Below are 19,362 nucleotides of genomic sequence, written 5' to 3'. Positions count from 1 at the left end.
GGCATCCACCAATCCCACTTCATTCAGTCCAGGCATTGGCAGGTCACCTTTGGGTGTGGGCAGTATGCTTTTTTTTTTTTTTGGCCCATCAGTTGATTGGCATTGTTTGCTAGTTTATTTTTTGGGGGAGGAGGTTCCTCAAGCTTCACTGGCTTGGTGGCATGTGTCCGCAGTGGAGGGATGGGTTGTTGTTAGATTTCCCACACTGGCAGGTAGACAGCTAATGTGTGGTGAGGGTAGTCACCTTTAAGATTGAACAATGTAGCCCCAAGTCTTACCTGCAGTGCTGTCAACCCCCTGGCAGGGCATACCCTCCAACATTTCTCTGATGAAAATAGGGAACATCCTAAGGAAAAGTGGGATATTCTGGGATCAAATTAGAAACCGGGATGTCTTCTCTAAATAAGGGATGCCTCTGGAAAATAGGGACACTATTGGCAGGGTGGAGTGAAACAGTATCATCTCCCTACTTACATGAAAGCATGATGCAACACTACCTCTCCCCCTTGGTGGAGCTGACTTGCCCAGTTTGTTACGTGTGGTTTTAATATCCCACACCTTTGTTCCCTTATTCAGATCTGTGGTGTCAAGCCTTTGTAATCTGCTGCCTTATTTCCCTATGTGGCTGCAATACATGACTGTGTAACTTTACACAAAGGAGGTGTGCATTATGAAGACTGTTCCATTTATTTCAAAGGCCTGTCTAGCTGAGCATTCTGTTCTTGCAGCGGCCAACAAAATGCCTATGGGAAGTTCGCAATCGGGAACTGACCACAGCAGGGCCCCACTGCTCCTTTGACTGCAATGATTGAGAAACCTTTCTGAATAGAAGGGCTTCATGTTGGCTTTGGGGCTCCTGAGCTTGTGTGAAATTAAGGTTCATCATCAGCTAGAGAAAGCAGAAACAGCCAAGACTGCCACCAATCACAAGCAAAAGGTGCCCCGGACATAGAAGCTGGTATATACAAGCAACGAAGGAAAGGGGGAGGGGCACAGGTTATTCATGTAAAAGATAACAAATTCAACCCCCAACAAATCCACTGAAAGGATCAGGCAGCAAGTGATAGGAATGTCTACTGCTTGAGATGTTTGAGAATCACTGCCAGTTGAAAGGGGCAGGGCAGTGATGCACCACCAAAGGTCCATCTCACTTTCAAGCAGATTCAGAGGTTAAAAACCACTTCTTTCGCTGCAATTTATTTGTTTATTTACTACTTAATGGCAATCATCTCTAAGTGAGGAACAAGGAATACAACATGGAAAGGGTAAGAATCGGTTAAAACTATAAAAATCAGACCAATTAAAATGCATGATGGAATAATAATAATAAACTTCACTAAGTGCTGGAAATTCAGCGAGGAGTGAGTCTGTCTGACCTTAACTGAAATGGAGTTGCATAAACTTGGGCCCATAATACTGAATGCACAGCTCCTGGTGGAGATGAACCATGCATCCAGACTACAACTTCTATCAGTCAAAAAAGGCCAGTCATGATAGGAGCTAGAGTCTAACAACAACTGAAAGATCAAAAATTTAGTCCTTCCTGGTGAGTCACAGGTGTTATCTTTGGCAAACCATTCCCCCCCCCCCAATCACACCCTGTCTTGAGCAACCAATAAATGTGCACCAGAGATTTTGCTTATCAAGAAACAAAGGAGAAACTGTCTGCCTCTGACACCCCAGCATCACACACACGCAAAATTATTTGTAATGTCAAATGCTCTGCTTGTTTCTACAGAATGGGCATCATTACAGTTGCTCTTTTCTCTGTGTGTGAATAACTTTTCATTTCCCTTTACTATTAACCTACCCAAGCATTACCAAAGCAGGCTGATTGAGCCAGTCAGATGGAGGGCTTCCTCTTTGCTTCTCCGAGAATGTTAATTTGCTTCAGTGCATATCACTATTCCACGGGGCTCCCTTCTTTGCTTTCATATGCTTCACTGCCAGAGCTACTGGTCACATTCACTAAGTACATCCCTACCTCCAGCTTCTCCTTGACAGATATATATATATATATATATATATATATATATATATGCATGCTGCGAGTTTTGAAAAATGTCCAAGCGTGCAGTTCTTATGGGACTGACAGCTCAGGCAGTCTAAAACTAACTAGTACTGAAATGGAAAACATCACACAAAGTGGTTGTGAATTTCCCCACATATTTAGTGTATGGGATGCCAAAGATTGGTTAAAATGTTATGTCTGGAAATCCAGCTTATTTTGGATTCAAGGTATATACTGATGGCTATAAAGGTAGTTGGGTGGCAAGATGTCGTTCTTCTTCTCATCCCCTCTCCTAGCTAAGGTTCCTGCACCCACAGCAAAAGGCTCACACACAAATTGACTGCTCATGTGAGTAGTTAAATGCAGAAGAGAGGGTTTGCCAAGGCAACACATGAATTGTGCCTGAGTGACTCAGAGAGAATGCATTTGTATGTACACACACACACACACACACACACACACACACATATAAAAAACACTTTCTTTGGTGCAGCCCACAAGCATATATAGTCTACCACATTCTGCCAGTTTAGATCATATATATAAGGCAGGCAAACTTGAAAATCCCTTATTGCATGAGAAATGAGGAGGGGAATATGGGGAGAGGAGATCCCAAAATGCTAAGATGTTTATATGTGAAACATTATTATTATTATTATTATTATTATTATTATTATTATTATTACTACTACTACTACTCAATCGTCTACTATCTTTCCACCACTCCAGTCCATTCCCCACTCCTCTGTTTTATTTTCACTTTTCTACTTTCAATCAATACCCCCATCTTTCCTTATTCCTCCCCTTGCTGAAAGTTAAATGCAATGCAAGATCCTAGAAATTATTAAGAAACTCAAGGGGAAATAATGGAGATGAATCTTTCAGGGGAGATACAAGGACCAACATTCACCTTAAGGAGTTCATAGTGCTGGATGCCGTTGACTCCGATGTCAGGATCAAGAGCAGATGGGACAGAATACCGGGAATTGATGGCCGTGTTCTCAGGGATAGAGATATTGATGACTGTTGATGGGAAAAGAGGGGCATTGTCATTTATATCCTCAATCAGGAACCTGATCTTGACCAGTCGGAAAACTTCATCGGGCAGGACAGCAACTTCCACCTCATAGAAACAGCGGTTCTCACTAAAAATGCCAGAGCAGAGCTTTTCCCGGTCAATGCGGTTGGCAGTGGTGAATATTTCTCCAGTATTCTCCTCCACATGCACCAGCGGAACATCCCCAGTCTTATACACAAGCTTGAACTGCAGGGGTGACGAAAGGGGCACATCAGGGTCCAGAGTCAAGTTGAGGTCCTTAAGCAAATTGCCAATTAGGACATTTTCTGGCAACTCCTCCCGCACCGTATAATTCTTCTCCTGGGCACCAGACTGAAACACGATACAGGTTAATAAGGCTGCCAAGAGGTAGGTCCTGGAAAGCAAGTCCATCTCCAGAATGGCTAAGGAGTTGTCCAACCGAACACTAAGAAGAACTAGGAAATAAAAATGAGAAGAGAAGAACAGATTAAGAAATGCCAGCAACCTAATAAAAGGTTTTAATCTGTTTTGTCTTGTTTTGTTTTTTAAAGGAACGGCAAATTCAAACATATCATTTGGCAACGGCTGTTTCGCAATGAGCACTGGCACAGTGAAAAACAAACAAGCAAACATCAATATACATTTACTGTTTGTAAATGCTTAGTGAAGTAGATTGTTTAGTATTTGCAAGGCTTCCAGCCAATACATGCCAATTGCCAGCCAATTCCACTGCCTCACAAGTTTTGTTTTCAGGGAGAGGGAGGGAGGACCATCTACAGGGTAGCGCAGCATCTCCTTGTAACTAGGAGCTAAAGTCATACATCCAAGGAATTCCACCAGAGTATTCCATCTGGGTGTGCTCACCCAAAAGGTTTCCAACATTCGGTTTGCATACCATTTGCTGCTTTCCCATGGATGTTTGTGTGTGGGTGGGTGGGTGGGTGGGTGGGTGTGTAAAGAAAGTATTTTCCCCATTCACATTTGCAATACCATCACACACCATATACAAACACTCTCCACCCTCCTTCCTTTGCAGTCTGTGGTTTGGCTGTTAACACAAGTCATTCCAAACTATTTATTCTGAATTGATGGAGTGCATCTTCTTCCACTTTGAGGCACCCCAATGATCTGAATTACAGAGTTTAATTTGGAACAAGGGAAGATGCTGACTGGTAAGTCAGAGGTCCTGGCTGCCACACATCCAGGGCAGCACAATGAGGCTTCCTGGCCATAGGCAAAGTGATGAAGATAGGGGAGAAATTTGATTTTGTTCAAATTCCAAATGAGAAAATACTACAAACCAATATGCAAACAGAAACACACTTCAGAATCCACACTTCTATGAATTCTGTGGTGCAATGCTCCAACCAAACAATTATGTACCCAGACACATCTACTAGGGGAAAGTGCACGTAAAATTGCTTGAAATAAAACAAAAAAGCATCATGCTACAGAAGGTTGTTTGCAAAAATGTGCATTATTAGTCAAAACTCCATATAACTGTGCTTATTAGGAGAAATTCATACTAAAAAATTTTGGGAAAATGACTATGAAATTGTTTTAAAATGCAAATTGTTGTGGGAATTTGGACAACTGAGTTTAAAACCAGGGTAGGGGTGAGATGAGAAAACAATATTGATAGATTTGACCACCCCCACTTCTTCCAAAGAAGGAAATGCCTAGTCTTAGAATAAGGTTTAGAATATATTCACTATACGGGGCTGCCTGCAGATGTCTTCTAAAAGTTGTAGTTATTTATCTCCTTGACATCTGATGGGAGGGTGTTGCATGGGGGGCCCCCACTGCTGAGAAGGCTCTCTACCTGGTTCCCTGTAGCTTCATTTCTCGCAGTGAGGGAACCACCAGAAGGCCCTTGGGGCTGGACCTCAAGGTCCAGGCTGGATGACAGGGGTGGAGATGCCCCTTCAGCTATACTGGGCCAAGTCCATTTAGGAACAATCACCAGCTGCCTCCTTGTTCTTCTGCCAACATGCTCCTGTGCTTTTGGGCCTCCTCTTTGAGGAAACAAAAACACACTCCCTCTTTTAATCTGTATCCAGCTCCAGAGAGAAAGCAAAGCTGTTCAAGAGTTCTCCAAAGCACAGATAGTTCTATCCATTTTCTCATATGAGAACTCAGGCTGGCATAGAAAGCTGATCAGAGTGACACCCATCTGGCAGAACCCAGCCGAGAACAGATAGAACACATTAGTAAGTAACAGAAGGAGGTTGCAATGGGCATAGCAAATGACAAGTGGTTTTATGTCAAACTGGCTATGTCCCCATCTCAAAAGAAATGTATTTCTCAGTTTCTTTGGATGTTAGATTACACAATGTTGCGGGGCCTGCAACAAGCTCCCCATAGCACACGCTGGCATAACTCACTGATTCCCTATTTAAACTGGCTCTTAATCTTTAAATCCCTTTATCTGCAGGATCTGATATAATGAGCTAAGAATGACATTGTGGACACTTGGCCAAGCACTCAAGGCCAAGCCCATTCTTTTGTCACAAACATTTACTCCACATGTGGGTGTTTTAATTGAAAAAAATATTTAAGTTAGCAGGTTGCTATTGCTTTTCCAGACACTGCATTTTGGATCTCTGATGTCTTACAACTGTTTTGTTTTGTTTTGTTGTTTTATTTATTTTAAAGCTATTTTATAGTACAGTGGTAACTCGGGTTACAGACGCTTCAGGTTACAGACTCTGCTTATCCAGAAATAGTATCTCAGGTTAAGAATTTTGCTTCAAGATGAGAACAGAAATCGTACTCCGGCGACATGGCAGCAGCGGGAGGCCCCATTAGCTAAAGTGGTAGCTCAGGTTAAGAAAAGTTTCAGGTTAAGAATGGACCTCCAGAACGGATTAAGTTCTTAAGCTGAGGTACCACTGTAGATTCAACCTACCAATGAATTCTTAGTTGATTGATCTATTAATCATAAGATGAAAACAGCAATAGTTCTGAAGCAAGAAGCACAAAGTATGTACAAACTTTTTATTTAATCATGTATTGTATCTCAATGCATGCATTTCTAGATATATGTTTATCCTAAAATACTCCCCCTCCCACACACACATTTTGAGTCATATATCGAAATTCTGATGCCCCAAATCTGATGGGAGGAATTAAATCCCCAAAAATATATCTATCTTGGGAAGATGAATGAGGTTTGTCCACTTAATAATAATGAAAAGCACACTGAAAAAAAATAAGTGACAGCAGACTAGTTTAGAAAGGGCAATGAGTTGATAGATAGATAGATTCTTTATTGTCATTACACACGTGCAACATTGCACAAGTGCAACGAAATTGGATGCCATCCCTTAAAAACAACAAAAGCAAAACAACAACAACAACCCACAAACCACATTCCAGCCACACCCACACCCACACCCATCAATCTCCCAAGTCACACTATCGAGTTACAGCATTCAAAAGGGCCACAGCTCTCGGGTAGAAACTGTTTTTCAGTCTATTTGTCCTTGACTTGATGTTTCTATATCTCCTGCCAGACGGCAGTAGTGCAAACAGACTGTATCCCGGGTGAGATGAATCCTGCAGGATGTTGTTTGCTTTCCTAAGACAACGGGAACCGTACAATTCTTCCAAGGATGGGAGAGGTTGACCAATAATCCTTTGTGCTGTGGTTATGACCTTCTGGAGCACCTTCCTCTCCCTAGCTGTACAACTGGAGAACCAAGCACAAATACAGTATGTAAGAATGCTCTCTATGGAGCCTCGGTAGAAGGACACCAGCAGTCTCTCACTCAGATTGTTCTTCTTTAAAAGTCTGAGGAAATAAATTCTCTGCTGGGCCTTCTTCACCAGAGCAGTGGTATTTGCGCTCCAAGTCATGCCCTGATCGATAGTTACTCCCAAAAACCTGAATTCCGCCACCCTCTCCACCCGTTCCCCATTGATATGCAAGGGCTGAATGTCCGCCTTTTTTTTCCTGTAATCCACCACTAATTCCTTGGTCTTAGCCGTATTAAGAGCCAGATTGTTCTCTCCACACCAAACACAGAGCCGCTCCACCTCGTCCCGATAGGCGGACTCATCCCCTCCTGAAATGAGCCCTACCACCGTAGTGTCATCAGCAAACTTGATGATTTTGTTGCTGGAATAGATGGCTGTACAGTCATACGTATAGAGAGCATAGAGCAGGGGACTCAACACACAACCCTGTGGTGAGCCGGTGTTAAGGCTAAGGGCTGTGGACATATGTGACCCTACTCTAACCCTCTGAGAACGTTCTGACAAAAAATCCAAAACCCAGAGACAGGTGGAGTTGGAGAGTCCAATCGCCTCTAGCTTGGACACCAGTCTATGGGGGAGAATAGTGTTAAAAGCTGAGCTAAAATCCACAAACAGCAGCCTCACATAACTCCCCGGCTGCTCCAGATGGGACAGAGCAGCATGGAGAGTGGTGGTGATAGCGTCCTCTGTGGATCTATTTGCCCTGTATGCAAACTGGTAGTTGTCAAAAGTTGATGGAAGACAGGAAATAATATGACGGCGCACCAGTTTCTCAAAACACTTCATGATGATTGGAGTCAGTGCAACTGGTCTGTAGTCGTTCAAACTACTGATTGTGGATTTTTTGGGCAGAGGGACAATAGTTGACGACTTCAGGCAGGGTGGGACAATAGACTGGTGTAAGGACTTGTTGAAGATCTTAGTAAAGACCCTCGCCAGCTGATCCGCACAGCCCTTCAACACCTTTCCAGTGATGCCATCAGGTCCAGCCGCCTTCCTCGGATTCACCATCCTCAATACCTTTCTCACCTCATGCTCCTCTACCGTGAATGAGGGGCCCCTAAGGGCTGGTGGCTGTAATACCGGCGTCTCAGGTGGCTCCTTCTCGAAGCGAGCAAAGAAGAGGTTAAGCTCCTCCGCCAGCAAAGGGTCACCGTCGACAGCACCAAGGTTAGGTTTGTAGTTGGTAATGTGCTGAATCCCCTGCCACATCTGTCTTGTGTTGTTGCTCCTTAAATTATCCTCAATCCTCAGCCTATAATCCCGTTTTGCCTGTCGAATACCCCTCTTCAAGTTTGCTCTTGCCACACTGTAAAGCTGCACCTCGCCTGACCTGAAAGCCCTGTTCCTTTCCCGCAACAGGCCCTGGACCTCTCTATTCATCCAGGGTTTCTGATTGGGATAAAACCGGATGGATTTGTTTACTGTGACAGTGTCTGTGCAGTGATTGATATAGCACAGAACTGCCGCCGTGTGCTCCTCCAGGTCTGAACGATCGAAAATATCCCAATTAGTTCTCTCAAAACAGTCCTGCAGCTGGTGAATAGCACCTTCAGGCCAGATTTTAACAGATTTTAATGTTGTGGGAGCCCGTTTCCTGAGTGGGATATATGCTGGTACCAGGAACAAAGACATATGGTCGGACTGGCCCAAGTGTGGCAGCTGTAAAGCCCTATAGCCGTGATTTACATTCGAATAAACTTTATCTAGTGTCTTGTCCCCTCTTGTGGGACATTTCACATGCTGATAGAGCGTTGGGAGCACTGTTTTAAGTTCTACATGGTTGAAGTCTCCCGCAATGATGTGCACAGCTTCAGGATACTTGTCTTGCTGGCTGCTGATAAGGCTCTGCAGGCGTCCCAAAGCCAAGTTGGCATTGGCATCTGGTGGCACGTACACACCAGTTAACATAACAGCTGTAAACTCCCTAGGGAGATAGGCTGGTCTACATTTAACAGCCACATATTCCAAATCCGGTGAACAGTGACTGCCCACAGTCTTAGAATTATTGGACCAGCATTTGTTCACATATACGCACAGCCCCCCTCCTCTAGTTTTTCCGAAGTCCATGCCTCGGTCATGACGATGTACCACCCAGCCTTCCAACTGAATAGCTGTGTCTGGTATGGACGGTTGAAGCCATGTCTCAATGACAAATAAAACGCAGCAATCTTTTACAAGGCTGTTCTTTGCTGCCTGCAACCTCAATTCATCCATCTTGTTGGCAAGAGATCTCACATTGGCAAGAAATATGCTGGGGAGTGGTGGTTTAGATGGACTCCTCTGTAATCTTACCAGGACGCCAGCCCGACAACCCCGCCTTTGCCTCCTGTCTCTACGCCGCCTTCGCCTCCTCCCTGGAGGCATAGTAATCCATGGAGAGCCCGGCGGCCTGGCTACTCCCACCGGAACGTTATCTAGGCGAAAATAATCAGCTCTTACAGCTTGTTCACACTGTAATCCGACCTTCAGAAGTTCCTGCCTGCTGTAAATCTTTCTTGCCCGGTCAGACATACTCGGACCAAGTAAAAATAATAAAAACAAAACAAAACGCTAAGGGAGAGCACTAAGCCGCAGCGTCTATGCGCGCCGCCATTTCTGATCTAGCTTCCCTCAGTGTCTAACGAAAGATGTAGAGGAGGGGGTGTTGCTTTATATGCAGAAGGTTCAATCCTGACAGGTTAAAAACAATATCAAGAGACGTTAACAACAACAACAACAACCTATTTATTTATTCATTCATTCATAATTAATTAATTAATTATTTTAATAATTATTATTATTAATAATAATAGAGGTTAAAAATAAAAAGGTTTCTTTGGCTATGTCCGACGTAAGAGGAAGAACAAGCAAGTGGTAGGTCCTCTGCCTGGGAAAGATGGAGAAATGCTGTTGGGTGACAAGAGAAAAGGCGGAACTACTCAACAGCTACTTTTCCCAAAAGGAAAGTGATGCCCAACCTGGTGATAACAGAATAAATGATGTAAGGAGGGAGCTGCAGCCCAAGATAGGAAAAGAGGTAGTAAGGGACAACTACGTAGCTACTTTAAATAAATTCACATATCCAGGGCCTGATGAGCTGCATCCAAGTGTACTAAAGGAGCTTGTGGATGCAATTTGTTTATTATCTTTGAGAATTCTTGGAGTACAGGTGAGGTCCCTACACAACGGAGGTGGGCAAATGTTGTCCCCATCTTCAAAAAGGGGGGAAAGGCCCAGGTAACTACCAACAGGTGAGGTTAACATCCATACTAGGGAAGGTCCTAGAACAGCTAATTCAACAGTTGGTCTGTGAGCATTTAGAAAAGGATGCTGTGATTACTTGGACCCAGTATGGGTTTCTCAAAAATAAGTCATGGCAGACCAATCTGGGGTTTGTTTGTTTTTTAAATGAAATTACAAACTTGGTGGATCAGGGAAATGCTGTGGATATAGTGTATCTTGATTTCAGTAAGGCTGTTGACAAAGTCCCCCATAATAGTCTCAAAAGGAAGTTGGTAAAATGTGGGTTGAACAAGATAACTGTTAGGTGGATTTGTAGCTGGTTGACTGACCGAACCCCAAAAGTACTCATTAATGGTTTCTGGGGAAAAGTGACAAGTGAGGTGGCACAGGGTTCTGTCCTGGGTTTGTTGTTGCTCACCGTCTTTATAAGTGCCTTGGATTAAGGAATTGAGGGGATGCTCATCAAATGTGCAGATAACACCAAACTGGAAGGGGTAGCTAATGCCACAGAAGAATCAGAATTCAAAATGACCTTAACAGATTGGAGAATTGGGTGCAAGCTAACAAAATGAATTTCAAAAAGGATCAATGTAAGGCTTTGCACCTAGGCGGGAAGAACCAGATGCACAAATATAGGATGGGGGACACCTGGCTTACTAGCAGTAAATGTGAAAGGGATCTAGGAGTCTTGAAGGACCACAAGCTTAACATGAATCAACAGTGTGATGCAGCAGCAGAAAAAGCTAATGATATTCTAGGATGCATCAACAGAAGTACAGTGTCCAGATCAAGGGAAGTAATAGTACCACTATTCTGCCTTGGTCACTCCTGGATTACTGTGTCCGATTCTGGGCACCACAATTTAAGAAGGATGTTGACAAGCTGGAATGTGTGCTGAGGAGGGCAACCAAGATGATCAAGGGTCTGGAAACTAAGCCTTATGAGCGGCACTTGAAGCAGCTGAGTATGTTTAGCCTGGAAAAGAGGCAACTCTTTTCAAAAGAGTTATGATAAAAGGTAAAGGTACCCCTGCCCGTACAGGCAAGTCTTGACAGACTCTAGGGTTGTGCACTCATCTCACTCTAGAGGCCGGGAGCCAGCGCTGTCTGCAGACACTTCCGGGTCACGTGGCCAGCGTGACAAAGCTGCTCCGGCGAACCGGCACCAGAGCAGCACACGGAAACACCGTTTACCTTCCCGCTATAAAGCGGTACCTATTTATCTACTTGCACTTAAGGGTGCTTTCAAACTGCTAGGTGGGCAGGAGCTGGGACCGAACGACAGGAGCTCACCCCGCCACGGGGATTCGAACCGCCGACCATATGATCGGCAAGTCCTAGGCGCTGAGGTTTTACCCACAGCGCCACCCGCATCCCTAGGAGATATGATAGCCATCTTCAAATATCTTAAGGGCTGTCACATGGAAGAGGGAGCATGCTTGTTTTCTCCTGCTCTGGAGGATAGGACTCAAACCAATGGCTCCAAGTTGCAAGAAAGGAGATTCTGACTAAACATTCAGGAAAAAACTTTCTGACAGTAAGAGCTGTTTGGCAGTGGAATAGACTCCCGCAAGAGGTGATGGGCTCTCCTTCCTTGGAAGTTTTAAAACAGTGGTTGGATTGCCACCTGTCATGGATGCTTTAGCTGAGATTCCTGCATTGCAGGGGGTTGAACTAGATGATTCTTGAGTCCCTTCCAACTCTAAGATTCTATGACATCACCAGGTAGGGTTGAGAGTAGCGGCCAATCAGAATAGTCAATGCTGAGCTAAATAGGCCAATAGTTTGACTTTCTACAGACAATTATTCATGCCACCACACATACACACACACACACACAGAGAGAGAGAGAGAGACAGAGGCAGAGAGCTGCCCAATATAACGTGACAAATTCAGGGATCAGCATTAGTAAGAATCTGCAGATGTGGAAATGTAAGCAAAATAGCTCATATGCATAAGCAAATGGAATTTTGCTCAATGCATCTACCTTCCTGACTTCAGTACATCCAAATTCCATACAGGGATGGAGAGGAGAAACACCTCTACTTCCTTAGCATGGCCTTTTAAATTGGTTAGTCTTTGGCAACAGCTTGCTTTGAGCAGTCACCTTTAATCTCTATTTTGGAAGAATTTGCATAGGACAAATTGTGTAGAATAATAATAAAAAACCAAGAAATCATGACCCAAAACATTTCCTAGAGGAATAATATTTAAAGGCTCGTCACATGCACTACAACCTAATGCTCCATTTGTGCTACTCTGTCTCATCAGCATTCTTTTTTACTTCCCAACAAACATTTTCATGTAGCATTACACAACAGAGAATAGGCCATATAGATTCTTTTTTTAAAAAAAAAATTTCTTCATCTAAAATGGGAATGAGTTTAAAATATCGAACTAAAGTTAACAGCCATTTAAGTGTTGTAGCAATATGTGTTTAAATGACAAAACTGTACTGGCAGCATTCATATCGGAATGTGTACTGTGCTATTTTCCCCGTCTAGCTATATAATATACACTATACACAGTGCAGGTATGTGTGTATATGTGTACACACACACACACACACAGACACACACACATCCTCTGAAACTAGTTACCTGCTTTTGTTTCGGCAGTATTAGCTGGGCCTGGGGTGGGAAGGGGAAAACTCCCTATAAATCAGAGATTCAAGATCAAAACATATGGCCAAGTTTTGTCCATGATGGCTACCTTCAACTAAACCCATGGCCAGTCCCTGTTCTCACAGTGTCCACCCAGAAGCCTGTGGGAAGCCAGCAAGCAGAGCCCAAGCGCAAGAGTACACTTCCTTCCTGTGGCTTCCATCAAGTGGTATTCAGGGTTGATCAACATCATTTAAAATCACACCTTCGGTAATAGGTTTGACACCCATATATTATACTGAGTATATTGTATTGAGTAAGGCCATTGTTCTATCTAGATTTGCACTGCCTACTACAGGCCTCCATACATTTCCATCCAGTGGTCATCCAGAACTTCAACAAATTCAAGATACCTCCAATCACAATTTATAACTAGAACTCCTGGGTGTTTCTGTAGGGATAATATTTCTGTCTGAATACAGTGGTACCTCGGGTTAAGAACTTAATTCATTCTGCAGGTCCGTTCTTAACCTGAAACCGTTCTTAACCTGAGGTCCCACTTTAGCTAATGGGGCCTCCCACTGCCACCGCATTGCCACCACACAATTTCTGTTCTCATCCTGAAGCAAAGTTCTTAACCCGAGGTACTATTTCTGGGTTAGCGGAGTCTGTAACCTGAAGCATCTGTAACCTGAAGCGTCTGTAACCCAAGGTACCACTATACAAGTCTCCTTGTAACTACCAGGGTAGAGTTTATACCCCACAGAAATAGAAAACAACAACAGTCATTTGAAACTCAGATTAAGAAGATATGGAATACATTGGCAACATTGGGGCCACCATCCAGTACATGAGAGAAGAAAGAAAGAAAGAAAGCTTCCAAGACAAAGGACCTCTATTTTCTTTTTTGAAACATGAATAGAATGGATTTTAGGGGCCTACTGCTTTACTTGGTTAATACTCTCTCTCTCTCTCTCTCTCTCTCTCTCTCTCTCTCTCTCTCTCTCTCTCTTACACACACACACACACACACACACACACACACACACAGAATGCTTTGTAATTTTTTATCCATGTCTCATCCACTCAGTTTTAAAAAGGATATTATTAAATGTGAAATAAGATCATGTAAAAAAATAAATAAGCTTTGCAAACTCTCAGGGAAAATCACTAGGATGCAAAACACATGCACCATCATCAAACTTCTGCTACCTAATTTAAATGATGAACCACAGAAAAGCAGCACAGTAATATAAAAGTATAATCCCAGAGAGCATTTCTAGTAACGATAAACAGCAAGACCACAGTGCTGGTGGCTTGTCAGCAGAAGAGAAAACTGTAGGTTGCTGGTGTATTAAATTGCCAAGAGTTGGTATGGAAATGAAGAATTGTGCAGCTGACATACTGATTTGGAGTCCTAAAAGGAGAGATCCTCACAATCTTTTTTTTTTAAATGACCCCTGTACTTCTCCTCTTACCTGCCTCAATATTTATTTGCCTGTATTCAGACAACAATACCTGCCCCACAAACATGTGAACTCTCAAGAAGTATATTCATCAAAATGAACTTGCCTGCTTAATCTCAACCAGATTAAACACCCTCTGCAGGTAGACTTGGCATAACAGATTTTAAGCACTGTGCAAAAACTTTTTCTGTTTTTAAAAAATCCAGACTTCTTAAAATGTTTAACTACAATATTGCTATGCTGTCATTTAGCTGCTGATGTTATTCTATTTGCTCTGCTGCCTAGATGTATTTTCATATTTTAATTAGTATCTTTAGATTTAATCAGGCTGCATCTAACATTAGCCCTTCTCAGAGTAGATGCATGGAAATTAAAGGAGATAACTTACGGTAGGTTCATAAATTCCAGTAAGCCTGAGTAGGACTCATATTGGACACAAGCCATTGTTTCAAACCTTTTAAGTATGTTTGACTTTATCAGGGTATTTCAAAATAGAAAGATGGTTTAAAATAAAAAGGAATAACCCCTGTACCCCCATTAAAAGCAGGGGTAAGTGGTTAACTCGATATAGGGCATGCTCTCTATGTTCTACACATTGCCAGGTCAGGGTTTGTGTCACTGCCAGTGTGGCTCATCCTAAGCCACACCTCCTACTTGCAGTAAAACTCATTAAATACAAGGTGCCAACTTTAGTTAACAGTTCATGGTATGTGTGGGTGCTTTAATGTGTCCTCCTGCAAGCGCCCATCCAAATTAGCAAAGCTTATGTATGCCAAGGGAACGGCAGGAAAGCAAGGGACTTCAACTGAGTAGCAAACCTTAGCAGGTCACTCATGAATTCAGTTTCCTTTGAAGCATTCTGTATTTTCAGAAAGGCTTCCCAGAGGAGTATTTGCAGCGGCTTGTTAATCTTCCCTTTTGCATCCTTCCTTCTCTGCACTTTCACTTGCAAATTATCAATGCAATTCATACTTATTTACATAATGAGGCATTGCAGATAGTGTTAGAACATGGGCAAAAGAATCTTGTACATAGTTATGTCTTTTTAAAAAATGCCCCCCACCCCCCTTACCAGAAAGAAAAAGGAGTTTTGTTAGACGAGGAAATATTTGGACCAGGTCATTCACATTTGTGCTCCTAATCTTGAACGTACATTTTTAAATCAATACAAACATGACCTTCCATGAGCTCTGTTGATCTAAAGCATGGGACTTTTCTGACCCTCATCTATCACATGTATTGACCAAAGAGCAATCTTTTGTTAGATCCCTGTTTGCTTTGCAGTTTGAAAGAGGGTGGTCCTGTTCAGTGGTCTGCCACAAGGGAGCTTCTAAAGCAGGTGTGATTCGGAACTAAAAATTATCCACACCCCACAGCTGAACCCTCTGCAAGCAGAGCACTCACAGGTTTCAACAGTGACAACATGTTAATTATAATGCCTTAATAAACTAAATGTTTTTGAATTATGGTGCTCGAGGAGACTCTTGAGAGTCCCGTGGACTGAAAGAAGATCAAACCTATCCATTCTGAAGGAAATCAGCCCTGAGTGCTCACTGGAAGGACTGATTCTGAAGCTGAGGCTCCAATACTTTGGCCACCTCATGAAAAGAGAAGACTCCCTGGAAAAGACCCTGGTGTTGGGAAAGATTGAGGGCACAAGGAGAAGGGAATGACAGAGGACAAGATGTTGGACAGTGTCCTTGAAGCTACTAACATGAGTTTGACCAAACTGGGAGGCAGTGGAAGACAGGAGTGCCTGGCGTGCTCTGGTCCATGGGGTCACAAAGAGTCGGACATGTCTAAACGACTAAACAACAACAAGTAAACTAAATGAAACAGGGTCCTACTTCAGAAAAGAAAAATACAAAATGCTTGGGGGAAACAACCATTTCACATAGACACAGCTGTGTGGGTCTGCCTGTCATTTGTTCTTGGACGAAGGTGGGGGGGTACTATGGCAACAGTTACACAAGGAGGAGGAAGAAAAAAAAGAGTTGTCTAGCAACAAGAAAACAGTTAACAAAATTGGGGGTAAATGCCTTGGGATGTAAGGAATTCAAACAGCCCTGCTACATGAAATCAATGATCCATGTAGTGTAGTGTCCACAAAGTGACCAAACCATTTAAGCAGAACATGAAGGGAATAAGTGCCTCCCACAAGTAGGTGCATCTCTTAACCATTGGTATCCAGTGACATATGCCTTAATTCAGAGATTTCACAGACTATCATGACTAGCAATCATTATTAGCCTTATCCTCCATGACTTTATCTAATGCCCCTTTAAACTCACGTAAGTAGTAGTTATCGGCCAATTTCATGTTAGTCTAAATACATCCACAGATATATTGTGCTGGCTGTGTAGAAACTTAACTTTCAAAACTTGCAGTACAATGCCTACATCTGCTCTGCCCTAGAAGGACCTGAATATTGTAGAGGGCCATGGTAGTATGCAAGTTTTTAGAATGGATTTGGTTCCAGACATAATCTCAGCATTTTGCACAATATGAAAATGACACCACGTTTCAGGGCCAACCAACAGGTGACTGTAGCAGTGTGTTAATTGTGGGTCTACCCCAATCACATAAAAAACAAAAACAAAAAACCTGGAGGTGGAAAAGCCAAGCTGGAAATGATTGGAAAGGGTTTGACTTGCTGAACCATCCCTCATCATACAATACTTCCCAACCATCTGTTCTCTAATGTTTAATTGTTTCCTTCAGCTGGACTGTAATACTAGAAGCAAGGCCTGTTGGGATTTTCCTTTGAGTAGAGGGTGTTAGGCAAGATTGCAGGCTAGCAAGTAGCAGAAAAGTGTAGCAGCAGCATGCCTCATGTGCATTGTTCTTTTGCTAAAACTAGGTCCATGCCCATCATATTCCACATGATTGTGGCATTAAAAGGAGGGATATTGGGAGCATAGTATGAAACTCTGAATGCTTTATATGATAATTATTCCAGGAACACAGAAAGCTACACTACTGGTCCACCTAGGTCAGTACTGTTTACATTGACTGGCAGTGACTTTCAAGGGTTTAAGACAGGGGTCTTTCCTAGCTGTAAATGGAGATGTCTGGGATTTAACCTAAGACCTTCTGAATCCAGTGGTGGTCCTACATTTTGAGGGGCCTGAAGCTTGAACTGCTTTGGGAGCCCCTTCGTAACCAGCACACCTTTACGACAACTGTGCTACCGACTATCAAACTTTGGGATTGTTGAAATATATACAGCAAAAAATTAATTAATTAGAGTCATGCAACTCAAATTAGGTCTTCTAAACTCAAGAATATCATGCAATGTGGACTAAAGCTATTTTGAGCCCTCTTGGGATTAGGGTCTCCGAAGCTTAAGCTTCATTAGTTTTATAGTACATCTATCCCTGTCTAACACTGGGATAGGGTCTTTTCCTAATGTGTTTTACACGAAATCCAACTTTGGAGATACTTTTCAACAGCATGTCTCATCAGAAGCAATGGAATAGGCAGTGGTTTCTGCTGCAACAGGAACCATTGTCCCTTTCTTTTGTTAACTGCTGTTTAATAATTGTAGACTGGTGACCTCCATAGATCATGTCAGATCTATGGAGACGGTCTCTCTTACAGGGGATAATTATTTCCAACACCATTTTTGATCCAAACTAGAATCTGGGCACAGAGTTATGTTCACATCAATGTGTCAAACCTGTGCATCATTCCACAGCGCAAAAGCCCACATGGTACAAGCAAGTACACCTCTGGCGTGCAATCTGTGTCAGTCAAACACAGACTGAATGTGCTTGAGCTTTTGATGAACATGAGCCAACAGCACAACTTTTTTTTCCCACCCCTTGTAAGCCAAGCTGTTGACACATGCAATTTCAAGCAAAAATAAAATAAAAAAGCTATGGGAATTCTTTTGTTCAATGCTGATTGTTAGCCACAGCTAGTTATCAACTGTATACCATGGACAGCAACAGCAAAATTATTAGGTACAGGTTTTGTTGGCCTGCTTGCAGTGGCAAAGGGCGGGGGAGATTCAATAAAGGTTTTGCCTGCAAATAGTGGACTTCATTGTTTATCATCTCAAGCATCATGTTTTATTCAAGGAACTTGCTAGTTAGGTTGAGTAAGAATACTTTCAAGAAAAGGGGAAGCGGACACAACTCTTCTGATGATTTCAAATAGCAGTCAAAAGGGGGGGGGGAGGCAAGGCTGTCTACGCCAGCACAGAATCAGATATTCAAAAGCTCAGAAGCCAAGTTGCATGCCTTCTCAAATATTTACCAACTTCTCTTAATTAAAGGCTATTTCCCCCCTGAATCAGTTCCACTCTGTCACTTTTGGTATCCATCAATAATCAAGAAATGTTGCACTTAGGAAGAAAACACCACCTGCCTCCGAGACAGGAAAGTGAAGAACTTCACTGAATTTAACACAAACCAATCCTTTGCAAAGGCCATAAACCTAATCTGATCTTGCAGGTAACAAGCTGCTGTTACTGAATTGGGTCACCCCAATAATGTCTTGTAAGACACACACACACAATGTAAGTCTGGTTTGCAACATTAACAAGGGAGAGAGCTATGGGGTGGCCTTCCCTCAAGTTTTCCCACAGGACTAGGGAAAGTCCAACAGCAGGCAAATTCCATATAAGAAGCATAAACCTTTTGTTTGGATCAGATATTCAACTTACTTCTTGGCTATCTTTATGATCATTTGGATAAGAACACCCCTTTTAATCCTGGATCAAAATCCCAAATGCTCAGCATCCTGAATCCTGTGCCAAATACAAAGTTCTGGTTTGATGGTATTTTATATGCACAGAACACACACACAGTCCTGTGCTGGAATTGAACCTGTAATCCTATCTGCATTTTCTTGAAAGGAATTTGGAGCCACAATAGCTGTAGAATCAAACAATTGTAGAATTGTAGAGTTGGAAGTGACCCTAAGGGTCATCTAGTCCAACCCCTGCAATGCAGGAATCTCAACTAAAACATCCATGACAGATGGCCATTCTAGCTATGCTTAAAAGCTCCTTCCTCTCCAAGGAAGGAGAGTCAACCACCTTCTAACACAGTCCGTTCCACTGTAAAACAGCTCTTACTGTCAGAAAGTTCTTCCAGATGTTTAATCAGAATATCCTTTTTTGGAACTTGAATCCGGGATATGATATGATTATCAGATATATGATGTGAATGTGTGAGTGTACGATATGGTATGTTTGCATGATATGTATGGATGATTGTATGATATGATTGTGATATATCATATTATGATAATG

At 42.6% G+C, this 19,362-nt stretch overlaps 1 protein-coding gene across 5 annotated transcripts in view; it reads right to left on the bottom strand.

Annotated features, from left to right (window-relative positions):
- PCDH11X (protocadherin 11 X-linked) overlaps positions 1-19,362 on the bottom strand; it is a 737,057-nt gene that overhangs the window by 627,759 nt on the left and 89,936 nt on the right. For all 5 annotated transcript variants that reach the window (XR_014543680.1, XR_014543681.1, XM_083595815.1 and 2 more), the window contains one exon: positions 2,922-3,505. Coding sequence is in view for 3 of the 5 variants with exons in the window: in XM_083595815.1 (XP_083451941.1) it covers positions 2,922-3,461 (540 nt within the window). In the remaining 2 variants the exon portion in view is untranslated. The remainder of the gene's footprint in view (positions 1-2,921; positions 3,506-19,362) is intronic.

This window comes from Podarcis filfolensis, assembly GCF_964270895.1.
Source record: "Podarcis filfolensis genome assembly, chromosome: Z".
In the NCBI taxonomy this organism is placed as follows: domain Eukaryota; kingdom Metazoa; phylum Chordata; class Lepidosauria; order Squamata; family Lacertidae; genus Podarcis; species Podarcis filfolensis.
This window is presented reverse-complemented; position numbering and strand designations above follow the sequence as displayed.